We start from the raw sequence: 19005 nt of genomic DNA on the forward strand, positions 1-19005 counted from the left end.
GAAACAAGATGATAAATCTGAGCATCCATGCTTTTGTGTCAGACTGATTACATCTATCCCCAGTGCACTTCAACTCATGCACAACTCTCTGTGAATAGAAAAAGGGATGTAAAACAGTTCACAAACAGTAAATGAGAATATACACACACATATTTACACACACACACACAATGCAAGAATGTTTCTCTGTGCTGCAACTCAATAAGGGCTTTGACGGATTACCTTTAGCCCATTTCTGTAAATGTAAACAGTCAGAAATATTTCCCTGCTGCGTGGACTAATAAAAATTATAGGCAATAGCAATAGCGACTAATAGTGACCCTGTAGACAGTTCAGTCTGGAGATACATAAACATACACATACAAACACAGGGTCATAGACATAAATACATGTGTGTATGTGTGTTTAAGATAAAAGTACATGATTAATGTGAAAAAGTATTTCCAGTCCAAGTCGAAAATATTTAAGATTATTGTCACGGAAGAATGACGGCACTTCTCACTTAAAATTCAAAGACAAAGCCATCTCAGCCTGGAGCCACATGCAAAGGAATCTTGTAACACCCTAGAGATAAAGAACCTTTTTTGTTTACTGACTCCATTTCCTCAGATGTATGGCTTGAAGTGCCTATGGCGAGTCCTTTATACTCATGAATGAGCACATTGCATGTGTGAATAGAAACAGAGCTGCAAAGCCTCTAAGGACAGTGATGAAGTGACAACAAGTTCCGTTTTATGGCTGTCAAGGCACAAAGATGTTGCCTAAAGCCTTGTGCAACAATGCTTCGAGATCCCCTTTGCATAGGGTTGTTGTGTGTTTTTCGGGCTGTATGGCCATGTTCCAGAAGTGTTCTCGCCTGACATTTCACCCACATCTATGGCAGGCATCCTCAGAGGTGGTGAGGTATATAAAAGTATCTACCTCACAAGCTCTGAGGATGCCTGCCATAGATGTGGGCGAAACATCAGGAGGGAATACTTCTGGAACATGGCCATACAGCCCAAAAAACACACAACAAAACTGTGGGTTTCTCACTCCAAAACCTCTTACTAAAATGATATCTTCATTAAGTGTCACAATTCAATTTAACTTGAGTTTATCATACAAAATACTACCTGGAATGGACAGCGGGTCAGGAAGATCCTAGAAAAATGTAAATTAGCACAAGAAGTCTATTGTTTACTTTGGTACATGACTGTAAGGAGCATTTCCTCACTTGGTACATACCCTAAGCCTTTCAGAATAATGAAAAGTATGCTCTGAGATGAACAAATGGATTAGGCTGACCAAATTTAAGAAAGACTAGGAGAAAAAACAAAAAGGAGGAAACCATGAACATGAGCAAAATAGTGCTACCAATAATTTAAAAAAAACTCTAAAATCAGAACAGTAAACAAGGAACAACACTCTGAAAACAGAGGAATTCCAGACATGAATCAATCAGAGGCAGCCAACACCTCTGAACAAAAGATTCCCCCTGGCAGGAAGAAGTCAGGACATGAAACAGGCAAGGCCATTAATGCCAATCAAGGTGATTAAATAAAACATTCACACTGGCCTCCAACAGACAAGAGTTCCTTCTCCCACCCTGGACCTTCCACAGATATATAAACCTTCCTTGCTTAGTTTTTTCCAATATACCTCACAATCTCTGAGGATGGCTACCATCGATGTGGGCAAAACGTCAGGAGAGAATGCTTCTGCAACATGCCATACAGCCTGGAAAACACACCACTACCCTGTGATTCTGGCCATGAAAGCCTTTGACAACACAAAGACTGGGATGTTTATTAATTTGTTTTAATAACAGTGGGGCTATCTGTCAATTATAAGATTTATAAATTAGAAAAGCGCTATTAAAGGTGGATCTGTGTCTATATAATATCGCTTAAAGGGATTAGACTAATAAATAAAACCATCTGATCATGAGTGAGGTTTGTAGGATTGGGGTTTGTCTGATAGCTTTGTGTTTCTGTGTGTGTTTACGTTGTGTTATTTTAGTAGGTACTCAGCTGTAGTGTTATAGTCACAGTAGGTTAAATGTAGATGATAAAAATATATCATCTAAGAACTTGTCTCTTTATTCTATGACTCCTGTGCAATCATATGTTTCTTCTGCTTTTTAATAAAAAATATTTTTAAAAGAATGAACGTTATAGAAAAAGCTCAAAGGGGTGGAGGGCGAGTGCCATCTAGCGGCCATGCAACGTCAGTGGCGAATGGACTTTCAGAATGAAAGCACAAGGACCGGACTGCAAAAGTCAAAATTTCCACCTCTTTCTCTGATTGATGTTTCTCATTTAAACCACAGTAACACCAGAGAATGGGCAGGACAGTGCACACTTCTTCGGCTCACTGAGTCAGACGTTAAAGTACAACCAGGAGAAGTGTATTAAAAACAGAGCCACAAAAGCAATCTTTCCATAAGCTGGTTGTTGTCACACCAAGAGCTGAACTCAGCAATGCTTTGCCAGGATGCAACTCAGTGCGTAAGAACCTGCAAGTTGTTTTTCCTCAGGGTTGTTAACGCTGACATTTTACAGCCAGGTGCCGAGCAGTTATTTCCTTGAAAATTAACAAGCTTTTCCGAGCACCGGACCTGGACGTCGGCAACTGGTCAACAAGGGAACGTTTTAATCCCTGCTGAAATCTAATTATAGCATGAGGTTCCCCAGAACAGCTTCTTAGCAGGCAGGCCTGTGACTCCATGGTCGGTTTTAGTGGGCCTTGAACAAAGTATGCACAAAAACAGCATCTTTTCATTAGTTTAGGGAACAGAAGGAGTCTGGAAGTCATGCTCAACTGCTCAAAATTATATGACGGAAGATGCACATTGTGTGTTTGCTGTATCAATGCCAGGAAATTCCATCCATAACTTTTGCAAAATAATTAAGGACATGTTGACACAAAAGCAGAAAAAATAACACACAAGCCACAATTCATTTGTGGAAGATCTTTTACATATGTGTTTTTACATTCAGCATGTGGGGAAATGAATTTACAGTCAGCCTTTCACATTCACTTGGATAAGGAGCATAGGAGCCTCCCTCCCTCCCCAAAATGGAAGAACTGGACATGAAAAACTTTTTTAACTGAGAGAATACATCTCTAATAATCTTTAGGTTCTTCCGTGAGATTCTATGGTCAGCATCTAAGTCCTCCAGTGCGACTCTATGGGAGGTGATCATACAGCTGCACTGAAGGAGCCAGATATTCCTAGAGGTAATATTTTAATCAAATCCATGAATAATCAAATTTGTAAAAGTCAGACCTGCAAATATGGAGGAGGAAAATTGTCTTGTGCGATTTCATTATTGCACAAGACAAATCCCATAAGATTTGAAGATTTGGGTGTTTAAATAAGCCTTTTGAGAATGTCTAGCCCCAATGGTCCACAATTAATGCCATAGCACTCCACTTTCATCCCATGCCCTTGTTCCTTTGCTACAACTTGCACTATCCCACTCCCTTGTTCTTGTTAACAGTTTGGCCATGTTTTATGGCAGTTGTCACCATAGGTTATTGGGTGGTGATCTGAGTTTAAATTGTTGTTTTAAATTGTTGTTGTTGTTGTTGTTGTTGTTATTATTTGTAGCCATTTTAAACGGGTCTAAACCTTACTGTCAGCCCCAACTAAAGGAAAGCCATTGAATCATTTGGATTTACTTATGTATTGACTGGCTACTCAACAACTGATTCAATGGGACTCCTCTAATGCAGATAAACCAACAGGCATGTATCTGCACTTTCCTCAGTAGAGTGCAACAATTTCGCACTGCTGTCCTCTTTCCTTGATATTTCCACTGTACAATAAGAAGGTACTGTGGCAGATGCACAACAGATTGTTCAATGTCAACATTTAGAAGGGCAGTGTAGCATAAACATTACACAATTAAGGTATGTATCATGGCCATCGTAAGAGGACAAGAGGATGGACTACACACCATGAAGGTGTGCAGGGAACAGGTAAGGGGAGAACCTCTCACTTCTGAACCAGGAAAGAGAACAAAATAATACACAGAATGTATTGTTGAAACAGGCCCGTAGCCAGGATTTTGTTTCGAGAGGGGCTGGTATTTTGGTTGGGGGGAGTGGGGCTGAGTCTGAGTGGGAGAGGGTCTACCCTAGCAAGCCTTTTGTATCGTTATCCCAATATTCCCATGCATATGGGATATATTGAGCATGGTGATCAGATCATGATATGAATAAACATAACAGTTTAAATAATAAATGTAAGGCCTTCTCACGGACCACCCTGAGAATTTCAGGGGGGCTGAAGCCCCTTAAGCCCCCCCCCCCGGGCTACATGCCTGTGTTGAAGGCTTTCAGAGCCAGAATTACTGGGGTGTTGTGTGGTTTTCGGGCTGCTAGAACATGGCCATACAACCTGGAAACTACACAACACCCCAGTACACAGAATATTACAAGACTGGGGAACAAAACGTGAAAGCCACAATCCACCAAAAGAAGGATGGATACACCAACCTTGGACCTGCATGCAATCCAAGATGGGCTTGTACTAGAAAGTGAAGAAAACTCCCAATTTAGGCAAAGGAAGCAAGCAAAGAGCACATCTGACGGCCTTTCCCCAAGGCTGATTTATGAACAACCCAACAGTTCTTCTTTCACCTACAATCCGTTTGCCTTAATAATAAGGGAATGACCACAAGACATCATTGCACTTGCCTGTTATAAAATCCAAAAAGCCTTCCTTCAGATGTCACTGTGGCCACAAAATAATTTGTACAGGGATACAATAAGACCTATCTTATACGAGTCAAAAGAGACAATGTGTGTGAAGTGCCCTGAATGCTATAAAATGTTGTATACATGTATTCGCTACAAACAGATTAAAATCATTTGAAGATGCTCAGTATTATGGATGAACGTACCAGCTCAATGGTCACTTTCTTGTAACCCTTACCTGCTTGCCAGATGGATGTGCCACCTTCTTCCTGCTGACCCTTTCTTGCCCGGAGAAACCCCAAAGCATCCTCCATGAACTGTATTTTCTTGCTGAACTGCACTTCCAAGATGGGGATGGCTTCCGGCATCTTTGCAGACAACAGCCGATAGCTAATATCCGGTTTGCCAATGAACCTCTGGCGGACGCTGATCTCATATGGCGTATGGATTTTGACATCATCAACGTCCTTCTTGTCAAACCGGTGAAGGAGCTGGGAATGGGAGTCGCTGATCTCAAGTCCGGAAGCCAGGAGAGTGAGTTTGCCTGGTTTGACGTTGGAGTCTGTTCGTTCAGTGATAATAACAGGGATCTGCATGATCACCCCGTCCTTGTTTCCAGAGTCAGACACTACTGGGACTTCCTTTGGCTTTGCTCCTTCCGGTGGCCCCTTCAACAGTTTGCTACCAAAAGGCCACCAAGATGGAGATTCAAGTTCTGATAACAACCTATGCAGGAGAGATACACAACAGGTTGAACAACAGGTAAAACATATATTACCAAGTGCTATCCTGGTAAAGCTTCATTCTCATATTATACAAATGCATGAACTACCCATCTGGCTAAGGTCTACTTGGCTTGCGTGCAAAATACAGCTTTCCAAGTGCCACTGAAACAGTGCAGGCAGAGAGGAAGGCAATGGCACCTCCTATTGACATCTGTACCAAATATGATAAATCAATAAATGAATCATCTCTAACAAATGAACCACATCAACCAAAATATTGAAAGTGCTAATGTCTTGCTTGTATTTTTGTGTATATTTAGAGGTATTGTGGTGTAGTGGTTTGGAGCTGGACTATACCTCTGTAGCCAAGGGTTCAAATCTCTGTTCAGCCATAGGAGACCTAGGGCAAGTCACACTCTCTCAGCTTCAGAAGACAACAAAGGCAAGACCTCTCTGAACAGATTTTGGCAATAAAACCCAGTGATAGGTTCGGTTCGCCTTAGTGTCACCATAAATCAGAAATGACTCAATGACATATTACATTTGGCTCTCTTTGTATTATTTAATATTTAGAGCTGCTGGAAACTGAAATATTAAAAAATGAAAATTATTCCACCAAGGAAGACCAGAAAATTGTCCCCACAAGTTTATACAAGTGATTGTTTGGTATCCACTATCAAACGTAAGACTGTGGGAACTGGAAGCAGCTGCTTGTTGCAGTCTATGCTATGAATTGCTGGAATTCTATTTAGGCCAACATTTCCGAAGTTATCCTCCTTCACTTGAGATCTGCCCAGTCTGTTGGTGTTCATGTATTTTATACTTGTTTGAGGTTATTCAGTTATTTATTATAGTCCTATTTGAAATGGGTTCTTGGGTTGCAGACCCCTCCCTCTCATTTTCCTTGGAGTTCCCACTTGTCTCCAGCATTGGGCTGCCACAGACCTCAGTCAATGAAGACAGTGCCCATTGTCAAGGCTTTTGGTAGATAAACATCTGTTGTTGTTGTTGTTGTTGTTATTATTATTATTATTATTATTATTATTATTATTATTATTATTATTTCCCCATTTTTATCTCTTGATTGAAATGCAAAGCATCTTGTGTTAGTATGAAGGAGAAATATTTTCCCAAACCCCTCTCCCTTGACCTCCACAGTATACTAATTTACCTCCTATCATCCCTCCTTAAAATAATCTTCTGCTCACAGAATAGGCAGTGGAGATGCATATGAAGAGAAGTTATACGTAGTTACACAGATTCTAATTTCGATTATACAACCAATATTTCATGCAACCTACTCTCCACCTTTGTAGAGTAGATTATTCATGGATTTGATTAAAGTATTATCTCTATCTAGGTCATCCAGCGTGTCTCAATGGTCAATTTTTACCCAGTGTTGACCAAAGAGTCAGGCTAAAGAACTTAGACTCTCTCTTGAACACTCTCCTCCACGGAAATTTTTTGCATAACATAATAATAATAATAATAATAATAATAATAAAACTTTATTTATATACCGCCCTATCTCCCGGATGGGACTCAGGGCGGTTTACAGTCATAAAAGCAACACAAACATTACATAACATCTGCCAAAATGTGAATATTGAGAGGTGTTAGAGGACCAAGATGTCCCAAAACTTGACCATGGAGATGTGTCGAAAGACCTAAAGTTTCCTAGATAAGTGATTTCGCAGGCTCTGTTTAAAAACTTTTATTTCTGTGTTTCCCACTGTCACAAGATTCCTGTGTCGCAACCCCAGCAGGTGTGGAGGACTAACCATAATTCTATGAACTACCTAAGATGGGAATGCTTCCACAGATGCAGAGAATACTAAAGATTTTACATATCTACTATCACCATGTCATTGTGTAATTGAAATCATGTCTTCCTGCATTACCTGGATCTTCAAGAAAAACAAGATCCCCTGCTTTTCCTATAATGTCATTAATTACATATTTTATCAGAATTTAGAGACTGCCTTGGTTGGTTGAAGTATGTGATAAATGATGCCAACAATTCTTGATATTTGGAGTTTGTTTTCTTTAACAACATGGCTCCTCTGTCTATTTCACACCATGTTCCTTCATTCACATTCCTCCTTTTTCTGCAGTTCCATTCCCATCTATATTGTTATCATCCTAATATATTTTCATCCCTAATGCTATCAGAACCTTCCTGTATTCAGCTTCCCCTCTTTGTCTCAATTTATCTTCATCTCAGTAGTTATTCACTCCCTTCTTCACAATATTCTGGGTCAAATTTTCTTAGAACAAACTCATTTCATGAACAAGGCATAAAAACAGCTTTTAGCGTGAGACGTCAGAATGAACAGCTCAGCTAAACGGAGATGGGGAGGAATTGTTAATAACAACCCTCAGAGGTCTCTGTTATTCTCATTTTACAGAAAGTGGACTGAGGCTAAGCATTTTTTTTTGTATTAAGCCCAAGTTACATCACATCCTAACAAATGTTCCTGTTTGGAAATCAGTGAGTCAGGCAACCGCTCCAAAAGAAGGAAGCCAGCCAAAAAGGAATGAAACTGACCATTTTTTGATCCCCAAGAATTAATTTGTAGTCTTTAGCCAGTCTAAAAATCATAATAAAATTAATCGATCTGACACTTGGAGGCTGTTCAGGAACACAAGGAAACAAAGGGCATTCACATATAAACATATCTGACTTCCGTTTGTCACAAATTTGCAGTTAATTTCTTACTTCAAAGGCCAATTAAAACAGTTCATTAGGGCAAGGAATTTTACAAAACAAGAATCCAAAGGGGCAGGAAGTCAATCCAACCCTTCTTTGCTGGATGTTTTATGCTGTAACAATACTCAAATTTCCACAAAGATAATAGAAAAACACTTTTGCCTCTGCATGAACATGTTTATTATTAACCAGAAGCCATTTCCAAGTATTCTGTTCCACTTTCAACTTCTGGAAACATATTCCCAAAAGCAGAATATACATATTTTTAAAAATGTTAGTCAACTACCACTAAACAGAAGTCACAAGCAAACTTAGCTGGACACCTTCATGGTGTACAATTCAGTGAAATTGATTTTTGGATGTTTCATTTCTTGCTCAGCCATAGAGTTATGGGACAGAATTAAAAATGAAAGCCCTTCCTCCAGTGCTATGTTCTTCTTCCAACGAATAAAGCCAAGATTCGAGTACCATGCATCCAGTTTCAATAATAATCAATAATAATAATCATCAATAATATGGATCAAGGAAACTTAGGATTTGTGTTTTCCAGCATCTTCCCATGCTTCCCTTAGGAAATCCTCTTGAAATTGAGAAGAATTTAACCATGGCTTGCAATAAGATCTTGGCATCAACTGTTCAAAAGGATACAGAAAGAAAAAAAAAACTCCCAAAGGCTATGAACAAATTTTGAATCAGTGAGCAAAAAGGAGCTCCCTGCACCAGGACCCTAAGTCTCTATAATGGACTGAAAGGTGAAGTGCAGTATGATCCCTTTGAAGGATACATCTCAATGCCCCTGTGGATACCTGAAGTCATGGATAATAGTGAACACTATATTTTGGCTATAATTGGGCCAGAAGCACACCATACACTTTTGGGGAGAGGCCCGCAAACACTTCTGGAGAGAATATTTTTGGAACATGTGTAAGTGAAACCATGGATATCAAAGCCATGGGTAATCGGGACATACTCTACACATTAAACTAAAAATATTTCCCAAAGAAATATAATTTTACAAAATTCCCTTCTTTCTACAAGCATGCATGTGAGTCTTTTTAAAAGAAAAATAAAGTATAGGAAAACCAATGAAGTGTTCTTTTTGCTTTGTAACTCATTTCTAAGAGAACGCAATGAGATGGCCAGTGAATACATATAAAATGGCTTTAAAGAGGCAACCATTTCTCAACACTAGTCTTCCTTCCCAAGAAAGGTGTTTTCAGAAGTGGACTGACAATTGAACCTGCAGGTACTATTCTATTCTTACAGAAAGCAGCAAAAACAGCCAACCTTTGCTCCTTGAATCTAGTAATCAAATGCTAAATCCCTTCTGAACTGTGGTCAGCCCACATCTTCTGGAAACAAAACCCACATGTTTCTTCTTGTAACAAACCACCACTTCCGTACTATAACTCCCTTTCCTTGCATCGATAAGAAGTCTACCTCCCATTGCCGTACCTGTCTGCTACATCCATCTCTGACTCAATCTTGTTCAGCCCCTTCATGATGTTGTCAAACTGTTCTCCCTGGTGCTCAAGCACCTTCGCGGTGTCTTCCAGGCGTTTCTCAGAACCCCTCAACAAGCCGGTCATCTCCTTCCCCTTTGAGGTCGGAAGGCCCGAGGCCTGAGCTCCAGCCCCGGCCGTACAGAGCAGCTGCTCCCTCCAGAAGTGTTCGAGGACGTTGAAGACCACATTTCGGTTGGGTTGAAGAGAACTGAACCAGTGCTTGGTGCCATGCTCCAAAACAGTGAGGGAACTGAAGATGAAGTGTGAAGACTCCTTTTTGATCTCGCTGATGCCGGAGAGATGGAAGCTTGCCAGGAGCTCTCCCGACTTGTCGGCTGTAAATCTCACCGAAATGGGCGTCAGAGAGAGCTTGCCAGGCACCCATCGCTTCTCGGAGTTGATGTAATATGAACAGGGCCACGTGTGGATCCGTATGTCCTCATTCATCCCCTCCCTTCGGGCTCCCTCTTCCGCAAGGTCAACCGAACAGTCACAGGCTAAATGAGGAGCAAACAAATGACACAGTTTATGAGCAATAATAGTGTAAAAACATTAGGAAATCACAGCATCTGCTTCAGCAAGACCTCCCTTGTCTTCAATGTCTTGCTGTGAAAGACAATTCTATAAGTGGGGTTCAGGAAGGAGATAGTTTTGCTGCAGCACTAGACTAATACTTTCTATCTAATGTGACATGTCTCTCCCAGAAACTAGGACATTTCAATCATGAACTGGAAAGAGACTGGTGTTTTGGTCAGCAAACCTGGAGTTACAAGCAGGAAAAATGACTTTATTCTAAATGGTGCCACTGGCAGTTGCTCTCCAAGGCTACAGGTAGACAGTCTTTGTAGCCAAGCTACACGAAAATGTTTTAACTGCACCCTAAAGGCATCAAATACCATCTAATCTTGGAAGCTAAGCAGGATCAGGCCTGACTAGTTCTTGCATGAAAGACTGCCAGCAAATACCAGGTGCTGTAGGCTATATTTCAGAGGAAGGAACTGGCAAAACCATTTTGACGTGTTCCTTGCCTAAGAAAATCCTATGAAATTCATGGGGTCACCATGTGTCCACAGGCAACCTGAATGCTGGAAAGTGAACCAGGGATCTTACATAAGAAATAGGCCTCGCTTTATTACTTGGCATAAACAACCATGCAAAAATCGTTAACTGTGGCCCAAATCCAACTGTGAGTCCCATCTAGTAGACTGGAATTTACATAAAGTGCTGGCTTCTTAGTGATTCGGTGTGCCAATGGGTCTCTTTAGCTGGAAGTAACAATTGCATTTAGTCCTCAAAATCCAAGACACAGAGAACAGAATGAGTTGCCACTTCCCTGGGTCTCTTTCTTCCTCCTCAAACGAGTAGAAATACATCACAAGAAATCATAATCTAAAGTGGGCTGCAGAAGGTTAGGTAAAGGTAAAGTTTTTCTCCTGACATTAAGTCTAGTCATGTCCGACTCTTGAGGTTGGTGCTCATCTCCATTTTTAAGCTGAAGAGCCGGCGTTGTCCATAGACACCTCCAAGGTCATGTTGCTGGCATGACTGCATGGAGTGCCATTACCTTCCTGCCGGAGTGATAACTATTGATATATTCACATTTGCTAGGTTTGCAGAAGCTGGGTCTAACAGCGGGAGCTCACCCCACTCCCTGGATTCGAACCACCAAGATTTCGGTCTGCAAGTTCAGCAGCTCAGTGGTTTAGCCCGTTGTTCCACCTGGGACTCAACTGCAGAAAAGTAGTTTAGTTAAAAGGCAGGAGAACCTTGGGAAGAGCACAAAGAAAAAAGGATGGAGAAAATGAATTGAGACAGAAATTTTCCATCTGCTAACATCACTGAAGATAAATTATATGTGGCTCCCATGTTACAGATAAGAGCTAAATGGCCTAGGGTCCAGAAAGGCTGATAGCTGCTCTATAACATGGGCCAGAGGTGAGGAATGTGTGTGGCTGAACTATAAATTCCAACAACCTCAATCAACATTGCCAATGGTGGGGGAAACTCTAGTTTAACATCTGGATGATCTCATGTTTTCTATTCCTGGCAAAGGACAAGCAGGAGTCCAAAAGTTATCAACTGAAATAAAACAGATCGATACCAGGTCTACCAGGCGCAACACTCTTATTGACCACAGGCACCAACCAAATGCATCTGAAATGCAAATAAACATGGCATGAAGGAAATAACCCCTAAAGTCATTTCTCCTCTAAAGCAGTGCTATTTGAAGGGCTACTGGTGCCAATCGGTGAGGAAATGAGCTGTTGCATTTTCAGGAAAGAAAGAAAGAAAGAAAGAAAGAAAGAAAGAAAGAAAGAAAGAAAGAAAGAAAGAAAGAAAGAAAGAAAGAAACAAAGCAAGCAAGCAAGCAAGCAAGCAAGCAAGCAAGCAAGCAAGCAAGCAATTGCCACCAATGGGCACATGAGGGGGGGATTCCCTGCTAGTCCCCAACATCAGAAATTTATTAAACTGCTTTTGCCTCTTGCATTCAGCAGTAATGTGCCTCTAAATCGAGAGGTTCCTATTTCCCCACCATAGCTGTTAGACACCATTAGTTTCTTCATCATGAATTTATCTCATTATCAACAAAAAGCCATTTATGCGCATGGCCATAATTACATTCTGCAGCAGTAAATTGTGTTGACTCCTAATTGTCAAGCCACCTTTTCTTCTGCCTGCCCCAGGTCTCCTGTCAATCACCTTCAGCGCATGACCCCAAGTTACAGTAATATGAGAAAAGAAGGGAAACCTTAGTATCTTTGCGGCATGGATGGAAAATGCTCACAGGAAGCCAAGTTTCAACAGTGGCTGCTGATGCAATTACAATATTAGATTTGCAACTTGATAACGATTCGGTAAGCCAATAAAACAACAACAACTCAAGGTTACGGCCTTTGTTTGTATAATGTCCTCTCTGCCTGATACGGAACCATTATGCTATGAATATTAGCCTATTACAAGCCGCTTGATGAGTTGTAATGAAAGCCCGTGCGTTACAATTTAAATGGTGTATAGCCAATGAATACAACGAAATGACATTTAGGTTTTCAATTAAATTAATCTATAAAACGATTCGCAAGATAGTCTATCACAGGCAACCATGGTTGCTAATACAAGGAGAATTATTATCTCCTTGCAGTACACTTCTAATACTATTAGATGCCACTAATCCCTCCATGCTTTGCAATGGTAAAATTGAATTCCTTTGATTTATCACCATATAAGAAATGAAACCAAATTAAGGATGCCACAATTGAATTTAAAAATAGTCTATTATTCATCTGCTCTTGTCACGGCACAGACATAAAGGCTCTGTGTTTCAATTAGTGGCTCTTAGCCATCACTAAAGGAAATTGTTTTAAATCCGTATCTGTGAATTCAAAGAGTTTCTGTGGAGACCAAAACTTATCATATAGCACTGAATCCACTGAATCCATACCGAAAGCACAGAGGAACTTCTAGGTCTATCAACAAGAGAGAAGTGTGATGTTAGAGCATTTGGCCCTTGGAGATCTTTGAAAATGACATTTGTGTACAGTACTTGTGCATAGGGGGTACTTTATTTTCTCCTCTTCTTTTCTTTTTCTGTTATGTGTGTATTGATTAGTACCTTTTGTGGTTGAGGCTGCTAAGCAAAAGGAAAAAGGGCCACAACTTAGGAGAGAGATTATCCTGAAAGACTGGGATACAGGGATGAAAAAGGAAAGTTACAAATTGACCACCTTGATCAGCATTGAATGGCCTTTCCGCTTCAAAGTCTGGCTGCTTCCTGCCTGGGGGATCCTTTGTTGGGATCTGGCCCTGATTGTTTCCTGTCTGGAATTCTTCTGTATTTTTTTTTTTTTTTTTTTTTAGTGTTGCTCTTTATTTATTGTCCTGATTTTAGAGGTTTTTTTAATACTGGTAGCCAGATGTTGTTCACTTTCATGGATTCCTCCTTTCTATTGAAGCTGTCCACATGCTTCTTGTGGATTTCAATGGCTTCTCTGTGTAGTTTGACATGGTGGTTGTCAGAGTGGTCCAGCATTTCTGTGTTCTCAAATACTACATTCAGCAAAGAACAAAAGGAATCCTCTCACCTCTACAGGAGTCTTCCGTATACCATGCAGCTGTGGACAAATACATAGGGACCACCAAACGCAGCATTGCCCAAACACGAATCAAGGAACATAAAAAACACTGCAGACTAATCCAACCGGAGAAGTCGGCCATAGCAGAGAACCTGATGAACTAACCAGGACACAGCATATTATTTGAGAACACAGAAATGCTGGACCTCTCTAACAACCTCCATGTCAGACTCCACAGAGAAGCCACTGAAATCCAAAAGAAGCATGTGGACAATTTCAACAGAAAGGAGAAAACCATAAAAATAAACAAAATCTAGCTCCCAGTATTAAAAAAAACTCCAAAATCAGTACAGGAAATAAAGAGCAACACGAAAAAAACCAAAAAAAAAACCCAGAGGAATTCCAGACAAGAAACAATTAGGGTCAGATAACACTTCCCAACAAAGAACAGGGAAAGCCTTTTTCTAAGATGACAAAATAAACATGAATAGATGTAGACAAAGTATGTGTATGAAAGGCACTTCAAACAATTTAGAACTTAGTAAACAGTAAGCCGAATTTTCAAGCAGCATGGTTTCATGGGGTATTTGACCCCCTGCTACTTGACCTGTATGCCACCTGACCATCTGGCTGATACCCTATTTATTTCTGAAAATATTTGTGTTAAAAATAATGAACAGTTTTATCTGCTGCCAATTTAAGAGGAAATGCCTTCTCGTTAAATCTAACTGGAAGTCTTATTAACAAAATAGCCCATGAACCTGCCTAAAACACTACAACTTATTATGTAACTTAGTAAGTGTCCATCATTACTACATGGAAGAAATCACAACAACCGGAAGAAGAGATGAATTCATATGTAAGAAGAAACATCACAAGCATTACAGGAAAACTTCCAGTTTTCCTATGCCCAACGTCAAATGTGGCATTTTCCAATCAAGTCTGTTTGCATGTTCACTTTGCAATCTTCCATGATACAGAAATCAAGCTTTCAAGTGATGTGCACATATTAGTGCATCAAACCCACTATGTACATAAAAATACACATTTTGCTTTCTATAAAGTGAAAGCACCCTGGGATACTGTTATGATTGTCACCTGGCCCCCGAATCACACCACAGTCCAAGCTTTTTACAGTCCATAATTGATTTGCAAACAGAATTGGCTATTTTTTCAATTTACCTTGTGTTTCTGTGGATTCAGCACCTTCAAATAACCACTTCACAGCTGCCATTTCCAGTTCCTTTTCACAGAGTCATCGCATGAGGTCTCTTGATTTTGAAGTCAATCAAGAATTGCCTGAACAATTCCTTCAATATTGCTGATATTATTGGAATGAATCTACCATACATCGGCCCACGGTATGACAAAATGTGAAGCTACAGGCTACAAGGGAGAGACTCCTTATAACCAATGACACAATACAGACTTACTAGCCTACCCAGGAGAAAACAAGGAAATTAATAGTGAATTCGGGATGTTTTGTATTCTCAGATTCTGATTCACCATCCGTGAGCCACATATTTATCATTTAACTAGTCATTTTCTGAGATCATAGAATCAAGTATATTGTAACCAGTCCGGCATCACATGTCATCTGCTTTGCAATATAAAATATCACATCGTAACATGGAATGATTGTACCAGTTTTTTATTACTCAGGCCAGATGAAAAGTCCCAAATACTCTGAACCCACATACGAGGGAATGATATCAGGAAAAAACTAAACAGGTTACTCAATTAGAAAAGATACACGACTGAATTCCGCAAAAGACGGGATAGAGGGTCAGGATACTTTCAGCCCGGTATTGTTTACATGCTGTGCTTGTCTATATAATTTTTTGTATTCTAAGCAGCATCCCAAAAGGAACTGACAAGAGAAACTTCACTCAACAATGCCATTAGTTGGTGGGTTTAAAAATATACGAGCGGTCTTACTAGGTCAGTCCAAAGATCTATGTAAGTCCAGCTTTCTATTCATATAGTAGCCTATGAAAAAGCTCTGAAAAGATCAATGGCAGAAAAGGAGCAAGTCCTATCTCATTTTTAGTCCCAATAATTGACAATGATAGGTATTTGTTGTTATGTGCCTTCAAGTCGTTTCTGACTTCCCATGACCTTAAGATGAACCAATCACATTTTCTGGGGCTGAGAATATGTGACTTTATGAAGTTCGCCCAATGGTTTCCAAGGTCAAGTGGGGAACTGAAGTTTGGTTTCCAAAGTGGTAGTTCAATGCTTAAGACACTATACCACAACATCTCTCAATGATAGTTATATTACTTCCTAAAACATAAACAACCCCATAACAACTTTTAAAAATATCACTTGGGGAAATGTGACCAAGGGCAATGGTACTCTTTGGGTGGTGCTACTGGAATATAAGGCCTCAGTCATGGTTTCTGTAGGCTGGAAATTGAGAGGACACGTAGCAAATGTAAAGAAAATAATGTCAATTCTTTTCAAAATAGTCCTGCCCCCCTCCCCCACCTCTTTTTGCTGGCCAAGCATTCTGTGGCTCACACAATTTGGAAATATTCCCAGGAAAAATGTTCAGGAAATAATACTTCAATAGGAACTACACCAGCAGCACTGGCCAAAAAACAGAAAAAACAAACTTATTAAAGACAAAGCCACAAAGTCTCATGCTGCCGACAAAAAGGAAGGACACTAGCTCTCCTGTTCCTCGAAGTAATGCTTTGCATGCAGGGAGAGGTCCCCAAATCCACAATAATGAAGGTAAATGGCTCAAAATCTTCCCCATAGCATTAACCAGCAACCAGCCCTAGGCCAGAGACAAAATGAATGGGAAACATAAAAAGTTTTATAAAATGCAATACCATCCGACACAGCCTAAAGCCCACTTGATCGCTTACATCAGGCATGGACAAACTCTGGCCCTCCACAATTCCTTCAACCCTCACAATTCCTAACGGCTGTTAGGAATTATGGAAGTTGGGAGTCCAAAATACCTGAAGGAACAAAGTTTGCCCATGCCTGGATTTCATTAAGGCAAAGGATTAAACCCAACAGGAGATTTGGTATACGCAGAAATAAAGTTGTAAATAATTCAGTGCAAAGAAAACAAAAAGCAGGTGATGCAATAGCCAAGTCACGTTTTCTGCCAAGCTCTGCTGAGTAGAAGGAACACAATAATAAAACAACTAGGCGGTTTGTGGCATCTGAAGAAGCACCACAAATTTGGCCTTGGACACGGTCATGGATGCTGCCCATATCATACAAAAGCTGTAGTCATCTCTCCATGATTGTGGTTTTGACTTTTGCAAAAAAGTTTATCCACAGAATGGATTTAAAATCTCATCTCTATAAATCTCTAGGTCCCCAGTTGTGCCAGGGGACCTACATGTTTCCAGAGAAATCACCTGCGTTTCTAAATGCTGCGCTGAAATTTCACATAGAAAACTTTATTTTAGCAGGCAGAATTCTTATCCTTGGGTGAACAGAAACATTGAAAATTGATTAAAAATTAAATCAAAATGGTATAACAAAGATATTTGTGAATTTGAATGGAACAGCAAAAGGCTGGGAGGAGTTGAAAAACAAATGTGGATCAAGCAACTGGTTGTTATGGCATGGAATGTCGCAAAAGATTATAGAACAGAAGAAGGAAGGTCGTGATACAGATATAGATCAAATATTACAATGGAAAATTAAGAAAGAGAAAGCAACTATAGGATTTATATATAACAAATTAATAGATAATCAATACAATTTGAAACCTGCCCTGTTAGAAGTATGGAAAGAGGAAAAGAACTATAATCAATAAATTCAATTAAAAAGAAAACCTTAAACAATTAAAGATCAAATAAATACAATGGAAAATACTGACGAAATGGTATAGGGCCCACCAGTAAATAACCCATATTATGAAAAGAACATCTAAATTCTGTTGGCATGAATGCAGGGAAACTGGAACTTTTATCCATATGTGGTAGGACTATGCCAAGGTACAAAAACTGAATAGAAAAATAAAGCGGGAAATGGAGGAATTGTTAGGGCAAAAAATAGGGTTGAAGAAGGTTTTCTACCCTGAAACTGGATGGGAAAAGCGGCAATAAAGATTGAGGTGAGATGACTAAATACAAGTTAGCTGCAGAAGACCTACAAGCCACTCTAAACACCTTTGCAGAAGCATACGAGAAGCTTGGCTTCTCATTGAACATCAAGAAAACCAAAGTGCTCTTCCAACAGGCACCAGCCAATCCCTCTGCAATGCAGGAAATACAACTTAATGGTGTAACGTTAGAAAATGTTGACCATTTCCACTCCCTTGGCAGCCGCCTTTCCACAAAAGTCAACATTGACACTGAAATACAACACCGCCTGAGCTCTGCGAGTGCTGCATTTTTCCAAATGAAGCAGAGAGTGTTTGAGGATCGGGACATCTGTAGGAATACCGAGGTGTTTGTTGATAAAGCTATTGTCCTCCCAACCCTGTTATACGCCTGTGAAATGTGGACTGTCTACAGGCATCACATGCAACTCCTGGAACGATTCCATCAGTGCTGCCTCTAAGAAATCCTGCAAATTTCTTGGGAAGACATGTGGACAAATGTCAGTGTGCTGGAAGAAGTAAAGACCACCAGCATTGAAGCCATGTTCCTACTCCATCAACTCCACTGAACTGAAGGCCACATTGTCTGAATGCCCAATCATCATCTCCCAAACAGTTACTATACTCCAAACTCTTCCCGAGTCCCTTCGGGAAGATGGAGGCGGGGTATAAAAATAAATTTTTATTATTATTATTATTATTATTATTATTATTGTGGCATAGACACCGAGGACTGGGAAGCCCTGGCCCTTGAGCGCTCCAACTGGAGGTCAGCTGTGACCAGCAGTGCTGTGGAATTTGAAGAGTCATGAATGGAGGGTGAAAGGGAGAAACGTAAGTAAGGAGAGCCCACGTTGGCCCATGCCTGTCCTGGATGAAAAGAGGGGCATGGAAAAAGGAGGAGCCTGGAGGAGGAGCTAGATTTAACCCCTCCCACTCAAGGGCTCTGAATGAGATGGCCAAGAGGAGGAGGGGCTTGGGGTTCTGCCCCCCCCTTGGAGGAGGAGCCAATCTTGACTGATATGGAGGCGGGGTCTAGAGGAGGTGCTTGGATGAAGAGCAAGTTCTGACCACACACCTCAATGGCATAAATAAAGGAGGCGGGGTCTGGCAAAGGAGGCGGGGCTAGTCTTGACCGTGCCCCGCTCAATGCTCTAAAACTCTGAATGTAGAGCCGAGGGGGAGGAGCTGGGAAAAGAAGGCGGGGGCAGTCCTGACCCTGCCCTCTTAAGGG

The 19005-nt window shown here is 40.5% G+C and overlaps 1 protein-coding gene across 1 annotated transcript in view; it reads right to left on the minus strand.

The window, feature by feature from the left end:
- snap47 (synaptosome associated protein 47) overlaps positions 1–19005 on the minus strand; it is a 44135-nt gene that overhangs the window by 23361 nt on the left and 1769 nt on the right. Inside the window, exons 2-3 of the mRNA XM_008120206.2 lie at positions 9577–10123; positions 4925–5412 (exon numbers count right to left, since the gene is read on the minus strand). Coding sequence (XP_008118413.1) covers positions 4925–5412; positions 9577–10073 — 985 coding nt within the window. The 5' untranslated portion in view covers positions 10074–10123. The remainder of the gene's footprint in view (positions 1–4924; positions 5413–9576; positions 10124–19005) is intronic.

Source organism: Anolis carolinensis, chromosome 6 (genome assembly GCF_035594765.1).
Source record: "Anolis carolinensis isolate JA03-04 chromosome 6, rAnoCar3.1.pri, whole genome shotgun sequence".
In the NCBI taxonomy this organism is placed as follows: domain Eukaryota; kingdom Metazoa; phylum Chordata; class Lepidosauria; order Squamata; family Dactyloidae; genus Anolis; species Anolis carolinensis.